This window comes from Mercenaria mercenaria, chromosome 10 (genome assembly GCF_021730395.1).
Source record: "Mercenaria mercenaria strain notata chromosome 10, MADL_Memer_1, whole genome shotgun sequence".
Lineage (NCBI taxonomy): Eukaryota > Metazoa > Mollusca > Bivalvia > Venerida > Veneridae > Mercenaria > Mercenaria mercenaria.
Window position 1 is genome coordinate 47,260,302 of NC_069370.1, and position 21,475 is coordinate 47,281,776.

Consider the following 21,475-nt stretch of genomic DNA (forward strand, 5'->3'; position numbering starts at 1 on the left):
CCGAAGGTAATCGAATAATTCGCCTCAATTTCTCGGACAATCAATAACAAACATGGCGGACGAGATCGAAGTTTTTCAGAAAAACGACTTGCCTAATGTAGCTTTCCCTGTCTTCGAAGAAATAAGGAGGCAAGGAAAACTATGCGACGTTACACTGAAGGTATATTCAATAATTGTTGTAAAATTATGCGCAAGTTGTAATGTAGAATCTACATTACACAGCCAATCTATCAAGGAAGTGTCTAGGGATACGGATCCGTACCTCTAGACAAGACAAGCCTGTTAGCGGTTTTCTAGGGGTACGGACCTCCATTTTCTAGATATGTAGGGTTATATATATCTTAAATTTTGTTGAAAATGAAATAAATTAAGACTTAACCAGTGTTCACTTAAAACTTGGATCTAAATGGTTTACAGATCCCAGCGTTCACCCGATTGTTAACCTTCTCTTTCAAAACCTAAATAACCGAGGAACTCCAAATGAATACACTATTCCGTGCCGATAAGTTTGTTGATAACAGATAAATGAATGCTTCTAACCCTTAAATGAATTCTATTTGAAATTCAACAGAAAAAAATAAATTAAGCATAATAATATGCACCTATTTATTTTGTTATTTAACAAGATATAATGATAATCGGCACGGAACTGATTATTTGATAATCAATTAACCGACATTAGGTAAAAGAAACTGTTTGTGAAAACGTCCCTTGTATCTCGTAACGGCTACCAAATGTGTGGAAAACATCAATACCCTAAGGGTTATTTATCATTAAAAATAGTTTTTTCCCAAGATATTTAACTCTTTTTTGTTTAATCTTTATATTTTTTTTCTGCCAGTTCGAATCATCATGATTTATTCGGTGTTCCTCGGTTATTTACGTTTCGAAAGAAAATGTAACAAATCGCGGGTGAACGTTGTTATCTGTAAACCATTTAGATCCAAGTTTAAGGTAAATTCTGATGAATTCTTATTTGATGTTTCATTTTCAACAAAATTTGAAATGTAAATGACCCTCAATCTTTAGAAAATCGGAGGTCTGTACCCCTAGAAAACCCCTAACAGGCTTGTCTAGAGGTACGGATCCGTACCTCTAGAATCAGATTCTAGAGGTACGGATCCGTACCCCTAGACACTTCCATCTATCAAACCCTTCACGTCATCATTCACTGGATGATTCAGTCCTCAGTGCTCTCGATGATATCTCTGCAAAGGACTCTGTCACAACACCTCCTAAACACCCATGCAATTCCAGTTCCATGAACCCTCCTAAACATCTACGTTCCCGCAAGGGGTTTGACGTCAACGGAAGATAGATAGAAAGCCTCTTCAACCCCCAAGTCTGCAGTAAAGCCCAAAGGCAAACGCCCCAAACCACTAGGTAACAATCGAGGTATCTCAGTAGCAGTCAAACTAATCCGACGCATACAGTTTGTTTTATATTGTCAAAACTAATCCGACGCATAAAGTTTGTTTTATATTGTGACGGTCCCTAAAATAAGCTGTTTTTGAAAAGGAAGTGGCTATTCATAAGAATAGTAAAAAGCCCGCAGGTGTCTATTCCTACGGCAGTTTTGTGTTACACATCGTACTGAATTCATTTGAATGATATAATTTCACCCAACTTCTTTACTTAATATTCCGGTAAGGAAATCCAGTGAAGACAAAAAAGGGAAGTGATTTCCCCTAGTACCTAGTATAACACATTTTGTTACATTTTATTACTTCCATTTGTTACATAAACAGTTTTTATTGTAAGTTTAAAATACTTATTTAAGCGAAATTTGTCTTCTTAAATTAATAAATCGGAAAACGATTGTTGGATGTACAACTGTAGATGTAAATACATACGTATTATATTGATCTATGTTTCGTGTATATGCATTTTTTTTACAACAGTACCTTATTGCCCCTTAATTTAGTTTTATACTTGAAGTTTGTCACACATCAGCTTGACATATTTGCATCAGTTCAGACCTGACATTTTATTTGTAACACAATGACAAATGTGATTACATGTCATTTCCGAAATCGGTTGAAAATATATCTGTTGAATATATTGTTATACAAAACTGCCGTAGGAATAACCACCTGCGGGCTTTTCACTATTTTTACGGGAGAGCCGTAAAAATAGCCTGTGAGGCTATTCCTACGGGACTGTAAGAATAGCCACTTCCTTTTGAAAATAAAGACGGTCTCAAAAACAGCCACAATTTCACTACAGGCAAAAAGGTCCCATAAATTAGCTGCACTCAAAAATAAGCTGTCCACTTTTTTGAATCAGAAATAGTATCATGATGTATAAATTGATAACACAATGCGGTGTTTATTACGTATTGTGTAAGTTATTCATACCCGTTGGACGATTAGTTTAAACATATTTATTCCACATATATGTACATATAGTTACATAAGCATGTATTACATCTGTATGGACAGGATTAGAACGAAAGACAATGTCTTATAGAGTTCTTCTCATTGGGCGATTAAATCATAGGTGTATTTGTTTGTAAGCACGGCGGATTATTTTCATTAAGGAATTAACAAAACAGGCATGTCATAAGTATTAAGTATTTACCGACGTTGATGTTTTCAAGAAAAGCAAAAAATAAAACATCCGTACCTGCAGTATTTTGGTACTCAGAACATACACTGGTTTTTAAACTGTTAACGGATATATGTACTCAAAAGTTAGTCGGACTCAAAAATAAGCCGGTCTCGTTAATAAGCCACCAGATCCTTATGGAAATTTAAAATAAGCCGCGGCTTGATTTCAGGGTATAACGGTGGGCAAATTTTTGCGACATTTAGCGGCAGATTATTTTGCAGCATATAATGCAACCTTGCGACATTTAGCCATGCTGCGACATTTAACAGTGCCACACACAAGTTAAGTTGGTAAAATTTTGCAATGTTTATGAAAAGAGGGTGCCTGCACATTTATCAGACCCAAGCCAAAAATACACTTGGTCTCCAGATATCCGGTAATTAATGTATGTTACCTGTATACTGTGGTTCCATGGGAAAAGTTTTAATCAGCAACATAAAAGTTGTGTGTTGAACAGTCATTATTAACTACATTTTTTAAAATTTATATGAAATAACACTATCAAGTCAAAATGTCTCCTGGTCAAAACACTTCCCATTTTGGTCAAAATGTCCCCTATTTAAATTTGGTCAAAACACGCCCTATAAAAGAACCACCAGTCCTATCATTTTTTTTTCTTTTTCTAAATTCTGTGGGATTATTATATTTTGTATTAAAATATTTTTAGATCTTGTATTTCACAAAATCCATTTTATCAACACCTAAATTAACTTAATCAACCCCTTTAAATTATACATAGATGTGCATGACTATATTGAGGGTATATATACTAGTACCAGGTGTCATAAACCCATTAATCACCAGTTTTAAGGTGTGAACATTTGAGAAAGGATTATCTTTTATTCAGCACAATCAACAGACTTCCAGAAAATCGTCAGTCTGGCGGACATGACCGGAAAATTTTGTAAATTGAAGCAGTATTTGTTTTTTGTCTGTGATATATTCTGGTACTATTATACTTAATTATAAAGTTATGATGATTAGAATTTAGATTACAGTGATCTTTGATATTAAAATTAATTTATGTAATAAAATATTATGTTTTGTTTGTAACTTTTCATACGACATTTGATATTACCATGAAAAAAATAAATCAAATGAAAATAGTGTTATCGTATCTATTTAAGTGAATATCATATATTGCAAATTTACCTGGCAGCTGATCTTACGACAACGTCTTTTGCTATTCGTCTTTTTTACTTTAGGAAAAATATAATGGCCCTATAACAAAAAGAAAATGTCATCAGCGTGTTCAAAGAATGCTGATATTCTTGGGTATTTGATGGATATTTAATTACACAGATGGACAGTAATTGTATTAATTATTTAGCATTTTACATGACTTTGTTTTTTTTACTAAAATAGCGTTTATGCTACATGTAGGATAACATGACATGGCCCTTACTTGTTCACTAGCTGAAAGGAAAAGCTACTGGCTAAAGTTAAGCAAAAATATTTTTAATAGAGTGAATTATCCTAGGGTATTCAGCTAATATCAGATGTTTGAATACTGAGTTTCTGTAAACTGAAAGACTACTATAACCTTAAATGGACTTTCAGTAGGTGCATCAGATTGCATGATTTACAGACCAGCTATGCCTAAACGGTTGCTGCCATCGAAGTGTTTTAATTTTCATTTTATTGATATTTATAGGTTGGTGACAGGAAGTTCAGAGCTCACAGAATTATATTGGCCTCAACTATTCCATACTTTCATGCTATGTTTACACATGACATGGTTGAATCAAAGCAAGATGAAATCAGCATGCAGGGAATAGATCCAAAGTAATTATACATTATAGCATAAAGGAATTTTAAAATTTGTTTTTCTTTCGTTGGATACAAGTTTAACATTGTTTCTTTATATGATCTGTACTTCAGGGGCCTCCGTGGCTGAGTGGTTAAGGTCGCTGACTTCAAATCACTTGCCCCTCATCGATGTGGGTTCGAGCCTCACTCCACTCGGGGCATTGAATTCTTCATGTGAGGAAGCCATCCAGCTGGCTTACAGAAAGTCAGTGGTTCTACCCAGGTAACCGCTCATGGTGAAATAATGCACAGACGGGCACCTGAGGTCTTCCTCCACCATCAAAGCTGGAAAGTCGCCATATGACCTATAAATAGTATAATTGTGTCGTTGTGACGTTAAACCCAACAAAATAAATAAATCAGCTGTGCTTCTGTGATGTAATGGCAGTCAGTTAACCTCCAGTATTCCTGGGTTCCTTACTAGTAATTACTTTTTCTGTGAAAGTAACTAGCAACTACCAGACCTGAATCAACACAGATGAGGAAAAACCTGCTTTTATTGTCATGGAGAACATACACCTTGCCGAGGGATCAAACCTGGTAGGCTTGTACTCTGCTAACTGAGCTTATTGGGGTGCCTGTTTTAGCTGAAAATCAGATTGGTGTACACAGATGGCTTATCATTATATTTGTAATGTTTGTTTTTTTCATAATTGTGCTTCACAAACAAGATATGCAAATGTTGTGAAAGAGCCTTTTCACCTGTGTTTATAAGATAATTTCATTTCAGATTTTGGATCGGAATCTATTTTTGTTTACTTGTGTTTCAGTGCGCTGGAAGCATTAGTGAATTTTGCGTATAATGGTAGAGTGGAGATAGACCAGAACAATGTGCAATGTTTGCTTATAGCTGCAAGTTTCCTACATCTACAGGCAGTAAAAGATGCTTGTTGTGAATTCTTAAAAAAGAGGTAGGTAAAATATTGCCTTCACTTTTAAACAAGCCCCTTACTTTCCTCTTGAAATTATATATTTTGGATATAGCTTAGAAGTTAAATCCTTCAGTTATTATTCGATTTCATCAGATTTTTGTTGCATGATTATAGGATAATTTTAAGTTTTAGTAATGCTGAGTATTTGTATAGTTTATGCAGTAGTGTTTTGTGAAAATTGTGATATATTAACATGTTATTAAGAAATGCATGTTTATTCATCTTCTGGATGGGTCTAATACTGTATATTGTATTGATCTTTAAAACATGAAAAGACATCAAAACCTAGCAAATGTTCTGTATATATATGTTTTTAATATATATCAGTATCTATTTATTTTCAGACTCCATCCCTTGAATTGTCTTGGTGTACGGTCATTTGCTGACCAGTATATGTGTACAGGTCTCGTTGAAGCAGCCAATAAATATATACAGAAACATTTCAAGGATGTTGGAAAATCAGAAGAATATTTAAATCTGTCGCAGACCGATGTTGTAGATATACTTGGACGTGATGAACTGAATGTCAACTCAGAGGAACAGGTAAATACAGAAATAAGAAAAATAGCTGTCCTTGAGTATGATTTTTTAGCTTGCATAGTACTACATTTATTCAGTTTAGGTAAAAATAAGTTTGCCAGTAAACATTATGATATTTCACCTATCATTTACAAGCTGTTCAAAAGGACGCACATTGAATCCTTTTAACAATGTGACCAAGGCTTGCATCCACAGTCCTCAGTCTGATTTATATAAAGGACTCTTCAGGTAATTTCCAGAGGATTTTCTGTGTATGTTTGACCATTTGATGTTTCGGAAGAATGGCAGAATTTTTTTAAAACTAGAGTTAGTCTACTCTAAGTCAGACTTGGATTCTTTTAATAGCTATTACCAGAGCTTTAGTATACAGCATTTGATCAGGGTATTGCTTGTCTGTTGTGTCGGCCAATGTGACCAAATCAAGAAGGCCTCCTAATGAAACCAGGACAGGAAGCAAGTGGACTCAAGTGCATTTCAGATTTAGCATCAAGCTTTCTTCACAATCAAAAATAATTTGTTATGTTATAAACTAAAACTGTGTACAATTTAAAGTTGTTGTTTGTGAGCTTGGAAGTCACTGAAATTTATATCTAGCTGCTTCTTACCTAGAAACTTGATACATACAAAAATAGTAGTACTCAGACAACAAAATATTAAGTTATTTTACAAGTAACACAAGTCAGCAATGTTCATCCAATTACATATTAACATTATGTGATTTTGGCATTCAGGGCCTCCACTGGGCCTCAGAAAGTTGTAGCCACTTTTTGAGAGAAACTGCCAAATTGAAGCTGAATTGCTGAAATTTGGCTAGATGTTAATAAAATTCTTGTAGCCACTTTCAAAAATTTGAAGCCAGTTCTTTGAATTTGTAGCATTTGGCTACATTGGCAAATGGCAGAGGAGGCCCTGGCATTTGACTAGTCATGGAACCAATGCGTGTATCAATGTTGAAATTTACGCTAAATAATGTCAGAAATAATAGATAAGAATAAGGACAGAAAATCTGATTGTTATTATGGATCTCTGCAAGTTATGTATTAAATGCATATATTGAAATGTGTAGCCTTCGATAGCTCATAGGAGGAAGATCTGGAGTTGATCCCCAAGGCAGTCATGTATCCATGCATTAAGAAGACATTGTCGAATCATTGATTTCCACCCCGACATGTGGAGAAGTTGGCAGTTACTTGTGTAGAACAGGTTTGTACTGGTACAGAATCATGGAGCAATGGTTAAGTTAACTGCCCTCTGCTAATTAACTGAAATACTGTTGGAAAAAATGCATTAAAGTAATTCCCCCCCCCCCCACACACACACAAAAAAGATCAATCATGAATGGTTCTGTCATGTGTTGGTGTTCTATGTTGTAGGTGTATGAAGCTGCACTGAAATGGGTCAAGAAGGACATATACGGAAGACAGGAGTACCTGCCAGAACTGATGGCCAAAGTGAGGTTACCACTCCTTACACCTCAGTTCCTAAGTGACAGAGTGGCTTCAGAGGAACTTGTTAAATCAGATCATAAATGCAGGTATGTTTCAAATTTTGGTGTCTAAATGGTCTGGAGACATATTTTGTTAAATCGTAACAAATATTTACTCAAACTTTGTCAGATATTTTATTTTAAAGAGAGAAGAAAAAATGCTGTCAAAACTCAGTATCTCTAACTCATTAGCTCATCTGATTTTTTGAAAAAAAATGATGAGTTATTGTCATCACTTGAGCGGTTGTCGGCGTCGGCGTTGCCTGGTTAAGTTTTATGTTTAGGTCAGCTTTTCTCCTAAACTATCAAAGCTATTGCTTTGAAACTTGGAATACTTGTTCACCATCATAAGCTGACCCTGTATAGCAAGAAACATAACTCCATCTTGCTTTTTGCAAGATTTGTGGCCCCTTTTGTACTTAGAAAATATCAGATTTCTTGGTTAAGTTTTATGTTTAGGTCAACTTTTCTCCTAAACTATCAAAGCTATTGCTTTGAAACTTGGAATACTTGTTCACCATCATAAGCAGACCCTGTACATCAAGAAACATAACTCCATCTTGCTTTTTGCAAGATTATTGCCCCTTTTGGACTTAGAAAATCAGTTTTTTAGCTCATCTGATTTTTTGAAAATATGAGTTATTGTCATCACTTGAGCGGTGTCGCGTGCGTTGCCTGGTAAGTTTTATGTTAGGTCAGCTTTTCTAAACACAAAGTTGCTTGAAACTTGCATACTTGTTCACCATCAAAGCACCCTGTAATAGAGACATAACTCATTTGCTTTTTGCAGAATTATGGCCCTTTGTACTTAGAAAATAAGAATTCTTGGTTAATTATGTTAGGTTAACTTTTCTCCTAAACACAAGTATGCTTGAAACTTGAAATACTTGCTCACCATAAAGCAGACCCTGTACATCAAAAACAAACCCACTGCTTTGCAAGATATGCCCTTTTGAAGAAAATCAGTTTTCTTGGTTAAGTTTTATGTTTAGGTCAGCTTCAATCCTAAACTATCAAAGCTGTTGCTTTAAAACTTGCAACTCTTGTTCACCATCTTAAGTTGACCCTGTACAGCAAGAAACATAACTCCATCCTGCTTTTTGCAAGATTTATGGCCCCTTTTGGACTTAGAAAATATCAGATTTCTTGGTTAAGTTTTATGTTTAGGTCAACTTTTTCTCTTAAACTATCAAAGCTATTGCTTTGAAACTTGCAACACTTGTTCACCATCATAAGCTGACCCTGTACAGCAAGAACATAACTCCATCCTGCTTTTTGCAATAATTATTGCCCCTTTTGGACTTAGAAAAATCATTTTCTTGGTTGAATATTATGTTTAAGTCAACTTTTCTCATAAACTATCAAAGCTATTGCTTTAAAACTTGCAACAGTTTTTCACCATCAAAAGTGGACACTGTACATCAAGAAACATAACTCTATCCTGCTTTTTGCAAGAATGATGGCCCTTTTTAGACTTAGAAAATCATGGGTAGGGCAATATTTCTATTACACAAAAAAAATCAGATGAGCGTCAGCACCCGCAAGGCGGTGCTCTTGTCTTGGTTAAGTTTTATGTTTAAGTCAGCTTTTCTCCTCAACTATCAAAGTTATTGCTTTAAAACTTGCAACACTTGTTCACCATCATAAGCTGACCCTGTACATCAAGAAACATAACTCCATCTTGCTTTTTGCAGATTTATGGCCCCTTTTGGACTTAGAAAATATTAGATTTCTTGGTTAAGTTTTATGTTTAGGTCAACTTTTTCTCTTAAACTATCAAAGCTATTGCTTTGAAACTTGCAACTCTTGTTCACCACCATAAGCTGACCCTGTACAGCAAGCAACATAACTCCATCCTGCTTTTTGCAATAATTATTGCCCCTTTTGGACTTAGAAAAATCATTTTCTTGGTTGAATATTATGTTTAAGTCAACTTTTCTCATAAACTATCAAAGCTATTGCTTTAAAACTTGCAACAGTTTTTCACCATCATAAGTGGACACTGTACATCAAGAAACATAATTCTATCGTGCTTTTTGCAAGAATAATGGCCCTTTTTAGACTTAGAAAATCATGGGTAGGACAATATTTCTATTATACAAAAAAAATTGATGAGCGTCAGCACCCGCAAGGCGGTGCTCTTGTTTTTAGAGAAGTTCTGCATGTTGTAGAAATTATAAAGTTCGTCCAGAATTCTGTAAGTGTTTACTTTGACTCAAGACAGATTTGGCATATCTTGACAATACTTGTGTGGAAGGAAATTCCTGTTATGAATGCCTGTTTTGAACAAAAACACAAAATCTATCTTACAGAAGATAAAATACTAGACTAAGTGATGATATTATTGATAGGCATGATGTTACTCATTTTGATTTAAAATATTTTAAAGCAATATTCAGCCAATAGCAGTGAAGTAGATCTCTTTTGTACCTATTGTTAGATAACTTATGGTTTATAATCTGAAAACATAATGCGAAAAATGTCAGATATATTTCACTCTTATTTTGCAGTTATTTACTGGGAAATGTGTAAAAAGTCTTAAATGTAAACTGAAAATTTAGCATTTATCAAGCATTATCTTGTACCAAAAAGAAACTTTTTTCCAGGGACCTATTGGATGTTGCCAGAGACTATCACTTGATGCCAGAAAGACGACACTTGCTACAGACATTCAAGGCTCGGCCTCGATGTTGTACAGATATACCAGGAATGATATATGCTGTTGGAGGTCTAACATCCTCAGGTTTGTCAAACAGTCACCCTTTCTTATATTTTGTTTTGTTCTGCTTATAAAATTCAAGAGACCTCTGTTGCTGTCGTGCTGAGTGGTTAAGGTCACTCACTATGAATCACTTGCCTTTCACCGCAGTGGGTTCAAGATGTCACTTGGTGTGTAGATATTTTAAAAATCTTTTAGATGGCACTTAGATTTGCCTTTGTCCATATGTTTATCCATAGTCTGTATGAATTTGTGTCTTGCATATGTTAAAAAGTATTTCACCTAGAGTCATCAAACCTCACAGGAGTGTTATTGAGCATGTTACGTTTTGCGCCTGGTGTTTTAATTGAAATTTCACAAAGCCAGACCAGTTTTACAGCCCTTGACTCAGTCAAAAATATGCATACTGTATTTTTACAGTGAAGGAGTGGGTGGAAAGTTGCCACATGTCCTATGACTGTAATAATATGGCATTAAACCCAACAAAAAAAAGAAATCAACTTACTTTTGTATTTTATTGTTTTTATGTAAGTTGCAGCATATTGATCCCAGTTTCCTGTTTGAAATACTCTGTAACACATGACGGTGGTTAAAGTCAAACACAAACACTTCATACCTTTGACAAGAAAATGCTAACTTTGCATGAAATACTTCCTACAGACTGGGGTCAAAACATTAGACTTAATAGAAGTCAAGCAGGTATGCAGTGGTGAAATTTTGTCTGACAACTGTTTTTATCTAAACAAAAATTTTATCAGAATCTGAAGCAGTAAAATTTTAAACAATAATTTTTCTTTTTCAAGGAGATTCATTGAGTGCAGTAGAATGTTATGATCCATTGCTGGGCCGCTGGATGGTAGCTGAGGCTATGAGCACAATGAGAAGTAGGGTTGGGGTGACAGTTTTAAATGGTAAGCATATGATTTTATATTTAATACATAATAAGTTTCAGGTGCATAGTTGTATGAATTGTAGCAAAACTGAAAAAAAAAAAGGAAAAAATTGTGTGCATGCAGACATGAGGTACATTGAGAAGTGACATGTCAAACTGAAAACTAAATAAGGCTTATTTCTCTTTCCTTTGTTTTTTCAAAGTGGAATCCCTGAACAAAACTTGATACAGTTTGACTTGTTCTGTTTGAGAGTTTAAGCTTGCATGTCTTATGGGACTACATAGTAAATTTTTAAAAGTCAGAACATTGATTTAGAAGATGTTTCTGCAATGATTTTACCAAAAACCTAGCAGAATATGAAGCTAGTAAACACACATTGCAGTAGATTTGAGGTCAGGCACACTTGCTGTAATCTGAGACCTGATGCAAAATATCAGTCTATTATTCAGCCATCATGAAGGTATGTTTAGTAACAATTTCATAACTCTGTCATGAAATCAAACGCCTGATGATAAAAATGTTCGCTCGTGCATGGAAACATTGGCATTCCTATTGGTAATTTATTATGTCTCCCACCACACCGCGGTGTGGGAGACATATTGATTTACTCCAGTCTGTCAGTCTGTCTGTCACAAAGCTTGTCCGCACTCTTAAGCCAGACATTTCTCATCCGCTCTTCACCAAACTTGAACAAAATGTGTTTGACCACAAGACCTCAGCCAAGTTCGATAACTAGCCAAATCTGCCCAGGCACTTCTGAATTATGGCCCTTGAATTACTGATTGGATCCACTCGTCCAAACCATCTAATTGGATCCACTCATCTAGACCATCTAGAGAAACTAGGCAATTTTCATAGGGGCAGTTGTGGGAGACAGGCGCTTTTCTCAAAAGCATCTCTAGTTTCATCATGAAATTTACAGATCATTAGAATTTAAAGGACACTCAGAACAGATTCAGAAAAGTGTTTTCTATTTACCTATGATACTTTGTTATTACAGGGTTGTTGTATGCTATAGGAGGATATGATGGTCAGGATAGGTTGAGTACAGTGGAAGTGTTTGAACAAGACACAAAAAGATGGAAAAAAGTTGCTTCTATGAATTGTAAAAGAAGGTGAAACAAAATTCAGTGTTTATATCTCAGCCATACTTTGTAATTTATGAGGGTTCTCAAAAACAAAAACTCATGAATTTCAGTGTTTACACTGTTCACATAATTTAAAGAATAAAAATATACATTAATATCTTCTGTATTATTTGAATTGTAGCAAAATACCATAAGATCTTTAGTTAAGTCCCTAATTTTCCAATATAACAAGTTGTAGAATGTTGCAGCATTTACTTGATACTTTCAGTGCTTTAGGCGCTACAGCATTAAACAAGAGGTTGTACGTTCTCGGTGGATATGATGGAGTTACTTCCCTTAGATCAGTAGAAGTCTATGACCCTGAAACTAATGTGTAAGTTCACTGCTTTTCAAGATTTCAAACTTGCATGTAGTGTATTTCCTGTAAAAAATTGGCATAAATATTCTCCTTTATATATTATTTATTTTAACATGGCTCAGTTTGATTGCCAGTTAAACAAAGAAGAAAGTCAAGCTCTGTATATTCTGTAAAAAACAATGGTTGACGTGCAGACTGGTATCAGAGCATTATGACGTCAGTTATGAGGTCAAGTTGCTGCTTGGCATCCATTTTATTACTACTCAGATAAATGAAACCCAGCCTAAATTTTATTAAAATATTTCAATGAACATGTTAGATGAAAACAAGCAAGTCCTTCTAGTGGTTTATCGTCTAATTTACCATGGTTCATCATTCAAGTGCTTAGATATTAAACAACACAGGCTAACATCTTTGTGGTTCAATTCCTGCTCATTTGAACTCTGAGCTGTGATTAATCAAAAGACAAACAACTGGAGGGCCTTGACTGTTTGTTAAATACTGTAAATCCAGTATTATTCGCGGTGTTATAATTTTCACTATTTTTCGCGAATCGGGTGCATCGCGAAATCATGTCTCCGCATAAATATCCTTCCATAACATACAGATATATTCGAAAAAAATGTCCAAAAAAACGGTCGAGTTCAGCAATCAATACTAGCCGCCTGTACATCGATGTTTATTGAATGAATTTCAATTCATATCACATTTCAATGTCTTAGGAATAAGTACATGCAGCTGGCAGTTTTTAACGGTGAGCATCTCCTTGATGCACTTCGTATGTGCCAAACAAGCAGAGCGCGTGGTGCCCGAGGGGAACATCCCAACATTATCTTCTCAACAAACCTGGTATTTTTACACATTTTGTTTAGACAACAATAGGGATTAGCGGACAATCTATATTTATCACACTATTGTATTATATATTTGAATGTATGTTAATTATGTATGAAATGGCTGTAACAAACTTTGAACATTTTATCAGCTATTAAGTGTAATAAGAATAATCGCCAGTGAATTGAATAAAGGATTTAAAGGCTCAATTATTTCAGTCTGTGTGAATAAAGTAACCGATTGCTAATACAAAATAACCGTTACGGACCATGTGTTTAACGTGTCTTTGGCATGCATAAATTCCGTACGGTGTTGAAAAATGGGCATTAGTATAATCACGACCTCCTGAATTAATTGAAATTCCGCTAATAAAAGATAAGAACCTTCGCGAATTTTAATTCCTGACCATTCCGTCGCGAATTCATAAAACCGCGAAATAATTCAGGGTGCCGGAATTCGCGAAATAAAGATCACGCTAATATAAAGTGATTTACAGTAGCTATGGTTACAATATGTTTATATCAAGATATCATTTACATGTACATCTGTTATAAAAGAAATGATAATGAGAAACTGATACAACAAAAGGATAAATTATATAGTCAGATATGTTCACCAAACATGAATTGATATAATACATCAGTCATACTCGTTGTCTGTTCCTGATAGAATTGTTCTGTCTAGGAATTGCTGAAAAATGGATAACTGGAACTCATACAGTGTTTGAAGCAAACTTGTATGTTTTATATGATATGTTCAATGTTCTGTTTTTCATGTTTTGAAAATACGACCGTTGCGCCTGTCATATTGTTGAAAGATAAATGGTGACTTTAGTTTGATGAATTTGCATTTGACATGCAGTCATATACTAAAAATAAGAATTTTCAAAATGTTTTTGCTTCAAAATAAATGTCATAAACAACAGATGCCATTAACTGCCGATTGCTCAAACAAAACATGGTCCCATTGAGTAAAGTAAATCGTGTTACTGTGCAGGGACACCAATAAAAAGCATTCAAATAAACTGACTTGTTTTCAGGAATAAAGATATGGTTTGAATCATACTTAATGGCATTTTTGTATCCCCCGACAACAAAGTTGTAAGGGGGGTATACTGGTTTCAGGTTGTCTGTCTGTTTGTCCGTCCGTCCGTCCGTCTGTCTGTCTGTCCGTAGACACAATCTTGTGCGCACCAACTCTCCTCATCCCCTTGACACAATTTAATGAAACTTCACAAAAGTGATCAGTAACAACAGTAGTTGTGCATCATGCATGTTAGGTTCTTTCAGAATTTTTTTTTCAGAGTTATGGGACTTTGTTTTTTGCTACTATACTATATACATAGACACAATCTTGTGCGCACCAACTCTCCTCATCCCTTTGACACAATTTAATGAAACTTCACACAAATGTTCAGTAACAACAGTAGTTGCGCATGGTGCATGTTAGGTTCTTTCAGGAAAAAAAAATGCAGAGTTATGGGACTTTGATTTTTGTTACTATACTATATACATACAGTCTGCATATGCAGTCTTGTGCACGCATAATCTCCTGAACCCATGTACACAATTTAATGAAACTTAACACAAGTGATCAGTAGTTGTGCATGTTAGGTCATAATCTCCTGAACCCATGTACACAATTTAATGAAACTTAACACAAGTGATCAGTAGTTGTGCATGGTGCATGTTAGGTCCTTTCAGAAAAAAATTCTGCACAGTGATGGGACTTTGTTTTTTGTTAATATACTATATACATACAGTCTGCATATGCAATCTTGTGCGCACCTAATCTCCCGAACCCTTGCACACAATTTAATGAAACTTCACACAAGTGATCAGTACCAACCCTACTTGGGCATGGTGCATGTTACGTTCTTTTAGATAAATATTCTGCAGAGTTATGGGACTTTGTTTTTTGTTACTATGCTATATATACATGAGTCTTTATACTTACAGTCCACATAATTATGCAGTCTTGTGTGCATCAAATTGCAATGTACTGTGTCAGTGCATGCGGGGGTACATTCATCACCTTCAGTGATAGCTCTAGTTTGTGTTAGTTTTCATATTTGCAGTGACAGTGAAATACAACGTGGCTTTATTCTTTCAGTTGGACACTGTTATCGAATATGTTAAAGCATAGAAGTGCAGCAGGAATTACTGTTCTTGATGGAGAGATATACGCATGTGGAGGGCATGATGGTCTTTCCATATTTGATTCTGTAAGTACCAGAATATAGCACACAAAATGTTCTATCTGCTTACAGGCCTTTTTCTCCTCATTTTTGGAATGCAACCAACACTGGTGCAATTGGGAAAATACCTCTGTAAATTGTCTTTATTGGGAATAAAAATATAATTGATTTCTTTTGAATAACATTTTAAAATGTGTGATGGCATTTTAACTCTTAGCATACTAGCAGCAATTGTATCTGCCTTATGCGACCAGTGCAGATCAAGATCAGCCTGCAGTCTGATCATGATCTGCACTGTTTGCTGTTCAGTCAGTAAACCTTCTGTGAATACCCCCATGAACTTTAAATGGTAATGTCCAAATAGAAAGATAGAGAAGTCCATTTTAGATACTTAGCAGGGTAAGAGTAAATAACTGTTTACTAAATCTAATGAGTAACAATTTACAAAATAGCAAAACTTTTGTTGAAAAGCAAAAAAAAAAGGTAGTAACAGTGGTTAAGGAACTTTAGGTTCAGCATTTGGGAAAAAACATACTTTTTTGCTTTGGGATTGCTTCCCTTTATGGAGGAAAAAGGTCCTGGCTTAGTCCATATCAGTTAGTAATTGATAAATGATGGTTATAATTATGTGTTTATGCTTGCAACAGGATTGCTACATCCTACAAGTCTAACTAGAACTTATGCCTTAGTGATCATCATAATTCAAATCCATGATCTTTAGATAAGGAGTCAAAGCTCTGTGTTTGTACACAAGTGTTGAAAACCATGACATGTACATTTGTAAAAAAAGAAAAAAAGCCGTGGGCAGGGAATACTTAAAATTTTTTCCACTTTTCCAGTTACAAACTCTGTGTGTATTCTTAGTTCATAGTTCATAAAGCATTATGCGAATTAGCTGTCTTGTATTTCTGTTCATATCTGTTTATGTATTTGTAGGTGGAGTGTTATAACACGTCTACAAACACATGGCGATATCTGCCACCTATGACATCGAAACGTTGTAGACTGGGTGTTGCATCTTTGAATGGCAAACTGTATGCAGCAGGTGGTTATGATGGGTCTGTGTTCTTGAAATCTGTTGAATGTTACGACCCTGTCTCCAAATCATGGTCTGCAGTCAAAGACATGAATGTGAAGAGAAGTAGAGTTGCTCTTGTTTCAACGTACGGAAAAATATATGCAATCGGAGGTTATGATGGTGCTGGAAATTTAAGTTCAGTGGAAATGTATGACCCAGAAAAAGATACATGGACCTTTGTGAAACCCATGGCTGTCCATGAAGGAGGTGTCGGTGTGGGTGTTGTGCCAGTGGAGCCAGAAGTTTGAAGCTCTCTTTCATACTGTTACCAGCTGTTTTAATGTTTCCTGATGTGGTTAATGAGAAAATGGTTGCACTGCTTAACACTGATGCCTGCTTCTATGCAGTTTACTGGTCTGGTTGAATTTAGAAATGGCTTCTGGTGTCAGCATGTTCAGAAAATATTGCTGGTTAACCAGAAATGCAAATATCAGGGTTTTAGAAATCCTGTGTATAGAGCAATGGAGGAAGTTTCATAAGGCTTTTAATTTTTTCTAGAGTGAGCTCTGTGGGCTACCTTGTCAACTGCAATTCAATTTCAGTTAGTCAAGAATCAGTAATGTAGCTGTGAATCTTTGAGTTTTTATTGTTTTCTAACCAGTCATTTAGAGCCAGTCAAAAGATTATGACAGTCGGGCCAAAAGATTATGACAGTCGGGCCTAGTATCATTATTGCATGTGATGCAGTGTCTGGAACCAGATACGCAAATATGAAAACTAGAGCAAGGTTGTAGTGCCATCATTCTTGTGATTTTCATAGCTTAGATACTTGAAAATTTGAAAATTACTGTTATGACAAAATGTTGATTAGTCTTGTCTACAAAAGATAGAAGCAGGTCTTCGATGTAGTGTGCATTTAGATACAGTGAATAAGAGAATGTGCTCTTCAGTCTGTGATAGAACTGAGTATAAGTGTATTCCTTGTGTCTGAAACTAATCCTGCCTGCTTATTGATACCAGGACATGATATAGTATGGATTATCTACATTATTTTATATTTTATTGTCTCTCCAGTTGCATTGGGAAGTTTTAAAGTGATGATTTGCTTTGCAGAGATAGTGATTTATGTATTCACTTATGGGTAAAATATTGTTGTTTTTTTTTTTTAAATATATGGGTAAAATATTGTCCTAAATGTCTAGTTTCACATCAGACTCCCAATGTTTGATTCCTATAATTGTTATTGGGATAGATAGTGTTTCTGCCTGGTCAACAATCATAAATTAACCATTGTTCTTGGACCAAACAAGTTTGCTTGGTTCTACTGTCTTGTATATTCTGTAATAACACTGATTTTTAAAAGCTCGTAAGTATTAAAATCGAAAAATATTGTTTATATCACATTAGGTTTTGTTTTACTCCGACTAAAGGGCAGAGTTAATGTATACCATTATCACCTGTAAATACCATGCATGTATGTTATAAAAAGACTTTATGACTGTGTCCAGAAAAATATGCAGTCTTTAATTGTGTAATCAAGTGCTATTAAAAGTACTGCAGTTTCTCTGCTGCGCAGAATTCCAGCATGTTTCTTGCTTAGAACATATCTGATATATTAACATAAAAGTATTATTTTAATGTTCTGCTTTTGATTGCTAGAAGAACAAGTGCAAAGACTTGTGTAAAAACTTGTATGAATAATTCTGCATAAAATGAATTACTTATAATTGTATGCCTGTGTTAAATAGCAAAGCTGTGTCTTTAAATACACATGTTTTGTATACTTATTCAAATATGATATGCCTGGAATTTTAGCATTTTATATGTGAGATTAGTTTTCCTTATTTACCATAAAGTGTGAGATAATTAGCTCGTCTGATTTTTGAAAAAATCAATGATGTATTGTCGTCCCTTGATCATTGGCATTGGTTAAAATTTTTTGTTTAGGTCTACTTTTTCTCAAACACTGCAAGAGCTACAGCTTTGAGACATTACACACTTATTTGTCATCATTAGGGGACTAGGTAGGCCAAGAACCATAACTCTGATATGTATTTTGTCATATGGCCATTTTTGTACTTAGAAAATTTTAGTTTCTTGGTTAAATTTTTTGTTTAGGTCACCATTTCTCAAAAACTATAAAAGCTACAGCTTTGAAACTTTATACACTTGGTTATCATCATTAGGGGATGATGTAGGCCAAGACCCATAACTCAAACCTGCATTTTGTAGAATTATGGCCCTTTTTATACTTAGAAAATCTGAACTATATCTCTTTTCTTACATATTGTCCAGCACTTTCAGACGAGCATTGGCACCCATAGGCAGTACTCTTGTTTATTTACTATTGTTAGTTAAAATATGGATATAAGCTACATATGAAAATCATAATCATTAGTCAGTACAAAGGAGTTACTAGTATTATATTGAAACTAGTAAGTTTCAAAAACATTTATGAATCTTACGCAAGTATTCGTGAAAATGGGTTAATACCTTTTGGCATGTGTTTGTATTTGGTTTACAGTTACATGATTTATGGCTCAGTTCCGTTGAAATAGCTGATAAAGTTGACCCTCTTTGATAAATTAAGCTGGAAAACTTATGTCTATGATTATTTTGGGGAAAGCTTCTCTTTTTAGCTCACCTGTCACATAGTGACAAGGTGAGCTTTTGTGATCACCCTTCGTCCGTCGTCCGTCCCTGCGTGCGTCCATGCGTCAACAATTTCTTGTCTGCACGATAGTGGTTTCATTTATGATTTTATTTTAACCAAACTTGCACACAACTTGTATCACCATAAGATCTCGGTTCCTTTCTTGAACTGGCCAGATCCGATTATGGGTTCCAGCGTTATGGCCGCTGAAAGGGCCAAAATTAGCTATTTTGACCTTGTCTGCACAATAGCAGCTTTATTTATGATTTGATTTTTACCAAACTTGCACACAACTTGTATCACCATAAGATCTTGGTTCCTTTCTTAAACTGGCCAGATTCCTTCATGGGTTCTAGAGTTATGGCCCCTGAAAGGGCCAGAATTAGCTATTTTGACCTTGTCTGCACAATAGCAGCTTCATTTATGATTTGAATTTAACCAAACTTGCACACAACTTGTATCACCATAAGGTCTTGGTTCCTTTCTTGAACTGGCCAGATTCCGTTATGGGTTCCAGAGTTATGGCCCCTGAAAGGGCCAGAATTAGCTATTTTGACCTTGTCTGCACAATAGCAGCTTCATTTATGATTTGAATTTAATCAAACTTGCTCACAACTTGTGTCACCATAAGATCTCTGTTCCTTTCTTGAACTGGCCAGATCCCGCTATGGATTCCAGAGTTATGGCCCCTGAAAGGGCCAGAATTAGCTATTTTGGCCTTGTCTGCACAATAGCAGCTTTATTTATGATTTGATTTTAACCAAACTTGCACACAACTTGTATCACCATAAGATCTTGGTTCCTTTCTCGAACTGGCCAGATTCCATCATGGGTTCCAGAGTTATAGCCCCTTAAAGGTCCAAAATTGGCTATTTTGACTTTTGCAGCCATATAGAGACTTCATTTATGGTTTGATTGGATACAAACTTCCAAAATATCTTCAACAACAATAAGTCTTGGATTCCATGACAAACCTGTCAGATCCAATTGTAGGTTCCAGAGTTATTTTATATCTTATTACCTCCCCTGATTGTAATCAAAATGGATTTATATCAGTACTGTACAGTACTTACTTGAAATTTCATTTTTGGCATTATTTGGACTGAGACAATCAGGGTAGATAACTATGGAATGATTTTATGTCAAATTACCTCCCTTTATTTCAAATTACAATGGGTATATCTCCGTAACTAATGAAGATACTGATCTGAAATTTCATTTATGTCAACAGATGGACTTGGACAATCAGTGAAGATACATATTGACTGAATTTGTGACAAATTACCTCCTTTATTATTTATCTAAATGAATACACCTTAGCAGTTTCTAATGAGATTGGTTTGAAACGATCATATCATTTTGAGCAATGGTACTCAGGTGAGCGACACAGGGCCATCATGGCCCTCTTGTTAAAAATAATGCTAATAAAAGTTGTCTAGAATGTATTTCAGAACTAGAATCTTTTACATATTTCTCAAGTAATATTTGATATTGTGCCAAATCACATGTTCAGGTAAGATAAAATGATCTGTAAGCAAAATGTTTACAATTTAGTATACACAATTGATCTGATCTGATTTATTTCACTTTTTGCAAAAAAAAACCTATGAATGTAGTGATTAGGTCAGTCTCTAATTTTTCAACTTCAGATGTAGCAAGAAAACATTTTTTTCCTGCCCTAACCAGATCAACTTTAACTACATGTATATGCTTTTATAGGCTTGAACTACTTCAGATAATTTGAGATCACGCTCTTTGAACAAACTTATTAAACCAGTGCCAATATAGAAAAAAGGTACCAATGCAAACCCGACTTCATTTATTTACTAGTCCATTAATTTTTTGTGTTTGCTAATGTAATATTGATTAATTGTCTTAACAATTCACTGTTTACTTTATATACACACTTTTTACATTTGTTAATATGTTTAATGTTTTAAACTTTTATCTGTCCTGACTTAATAAACTGATTTATAAAATGCTTGATTGTTACAGTTGCTTATTTTTTCTTTTTCTAGATCAATTACCAACCTCACTGGGTCAAGACCCATAACTCTGACGTATTTTGAGCAAATTATGCCCCCTTTTAGACTTAGAAAATTTTGGTTAATGTTTTACATGCAAGTTATTATCTCATAAACTAATGCAGATATTGATTTGAAACTTCACATGTGTCTTAGGGGTTATAAAACTAGTTGATAGCAGCAAGTCCCATAACTCTGACCTTCATTTTGGCCAAATTGTGCCCCCTTTTGGACTTAGCGAATTCTGGTTAAAGTTTTGCATGCAAGTACATACAGCTATTACTAAAAGGCATATAGATTTTAAACTTATTTTT

At 34.9% G+C, this 21,475-nt stretch overlaps 1 protein-coding gene across 1 annotated transcript; it reads left to right on the forward strand.

Annotated features, from left to right (window-relative positions):
• Window positions 1–9: 9 nt before the first annotated feature.
• On the forward strand, window positions 10–21,118 carry LOC123561690 (kelch-like protein 18). Its single transcript, XM_045354225.2, has 11 exons — window positions 10–160; window positions 4,265–4,395; window positions 5,190–5,330; window positions 5,696–5,894; window positions 7,265–7,425; window positions 9,984–10,120; window positions 10,900–11,007; window positions 11,990–12,104; window positions 12,346–12,450; window positions 15,382–15,493; window positions 16,403–21,118. The coding sequence occupies exons 1-11, from the start codon at window positions 53–55 to the stop codon at window positions 16,790–16,792; spliced, it is 1,707 nt and encodes a 568-aa protein (XP_045210160.2). The 5' UTR covers window positions 10–52; the 3' UTR covers window positions 16,793–21,118.
• Window positions 21,119–21,475: the final 357 nt, after the last annotated feature.